This window comes from Colobus angolensis, unplaced genomic scaffold, assembly GCF_000951035.1.
Source record: "Colobus angolensis palliatus isolate OR3802 unplaced genomic scaffold, Cang.pa_1.0 Scaffold22, whole genome shotgun sequence".
NCBI lineage: Eukaryota > Metazoa > Chordata > Mammalia > Primates > Cercopithecidae > Colobus > Colobus angolensis.
The window spans coordinates 2,090,099-2,092,015 of NW_012115377.1; the positions used below are offsets into that span (position 1 = coordinate 2,090,099).

Sequence of the window (1,917 nt, forward strand, 5' to 3'; positions counted from 1 at the left end):
AAAAAAAAAAAAAAAGAAAAGAAAAGGAAAAAGAAACTGCTGGCCGGGCACGGTGGCACACACCTGTAATCTCAGTACTTTGGGAGGCCAAGGAGGGTGGATCACGAGGTCAGGAGTTCAAGACCAGCCTGGCCAAGATAGTGAAACCCTGTCTTTACTAAAAATAGAAAAAAAATGGCCGGCCTTGGGGGCAGGTGCCTGTAATTCCAGCCTCCTCAGGAGGCTGAGGCGTGATAATTGCTTGAACCCAGGAGGCGGAGGTTGCAGTGAGCCGAGATCATGCCACTGCACTCCAGCCTGGGTGACAGAGCGAGACTCCGTCTCAAAAAAAAAAAAAAAAAAAGAAAAGAAAATGCCAGCCCTCTGACATTTGTCATCTTGTCCCAATGCTCTGATGGCAAATCACTCCCTGGAGAGGTGAAGTGACTTTGGCCAACGTCCCTCCTCCCACCTCGACTTCCGCCCCTGCACCTGGACTCGGGAAGGGACCCAGAACCAGTCCTGCACTCAGCCAAGCGGAGGCTGCACGGCCCTTCCTTCTCCTGGACTGAGACCACCACCTCTATTGTCTGCGAGCTCCAAGGTCAGTGCTGGAGGGCTACTGAGTGTCCAGGCCTCTCTCCCACCCTGAGGGTCACCCCGTGGGGCCTCTTCTTGGCTTTTCCCCAGGGCCGTGTCTTCCCGTTGACAAGTGGACATTTGGGCCATTCTCTTGGGTGGGGCTCTCCTGGGCTCTGCAGGGTGCTGAGCAGCATCCCTGGCCTCCACCCACTCCATGCCAGGAGCACCCCCCAAATTGAGACAACCACAGATGTCTCCAGACATTGCCAAATGTCCCTTATGGGGATAAAACAGCCCCAGTTGAAAACCACTGGCTTAGTTCCTGCCCTTGTTTCTTTTCTTAAAAAATGTTGGCCTGACATGGTGGCTTACGCCTGTAATCCCAACACTTTGGGAGGCTGAGGCAGGTGGATCACCTGAGGTCAGGAGTTCGAGACCAGCCTTGCCAACATGGTGAAACCCTGTCTGTACTAAAAATACAAAAATTAGCTGGGCGTGGTGGCGCCAGTCTGTAATCCCAGCTACTCAGGAGGCTGAGGCATGAGAATCGCTTGAACCTGGGAGGCAGAGGTTGCAATGAGCCGCGATCATGCCTCTGCACTTCAGTCTGGCGATGGAGCGAGACTCCGTCTCAAAAAATAAATAAAATATATACATATATATTATTTTATTTTAGAGACAGGGTCTCGCCCAGGTTGGAGTGCAGTGGTGCAAACATGGCTCACTGCAGCCTTGACCTCTGGCTGCCCTAAGGTTTCTGACTCACCTTTTGTGAAATCTCAGGGCCTGGGAAGCTGCCAACACCCTTCCCTTCTTCCCTTGGGACCTTCTCTGTCCCCTGCCCGCCCACCTTCCCTCTTCCTCCTTGGAGCTTGGAGAATGTTTCCACCTCCGCTTTTCCCCCATCGGTACCTGCAATGGGGTTTCTTTGTGGAAGGTGGAAGTTCCTTGAACAGATAAGTACATCCTCTTCTTGGCTAAAATGTGTTCCCGGCCCATGCAGGAAGCTTGTATGAAATAGAAGACATGGCCAAATTTGCTGCTGAAGGTAGAAGGAAGCCTGGGAGGTAAGTTGAAATGGAAGTCAAAGGTGTGGCTGCCTGCACTTAACCAATTATCTGAAAGCAAAACACACCAATGCCATCAGAAGGTTCTAGAATTGTTTTTCTTCTTCTTTTTTTTTTTGCTTTGTTTTTATGTTTATTTATTTTTGAGACAGGGTCTCACTCTGTGGCCCAGTCTGGAGTATAGTGGTGTGATCTCGGCTCACAGCAACCTCTGCCTCCCAGGTTCAAGCGATTCTCCTGCCTCAGCCTCCCGAGTAGCTGGGATTACAGGCGTGCACCACCACACCCG

The 1,917-nt window shown here is 51.4% G+C and overlaps 1 protein-coding gene across 1 annotated transcript in view; it reads right to left on the reverse strand.

The window, feature by feature from the left end:
• ARRDC5 (arrestin domain containing 5) overlaps positions 1-1,917 on the reverse strand; it is a 16,751-nt gene that overhangs the window by 9,851 nt on the left and 4,983 nt on the right. Inside the window, exon 2 of the mRNA XM_011943479.1 lies at positions 1,474-1,679. Within this exon, the coding sequence (XP_011798869.1) occupies positions 1,474-1,679 (206 nt within the window). The remainder of the gene's footprint in view (positions 1-1,473; positions 1,680-1,917) is intronic.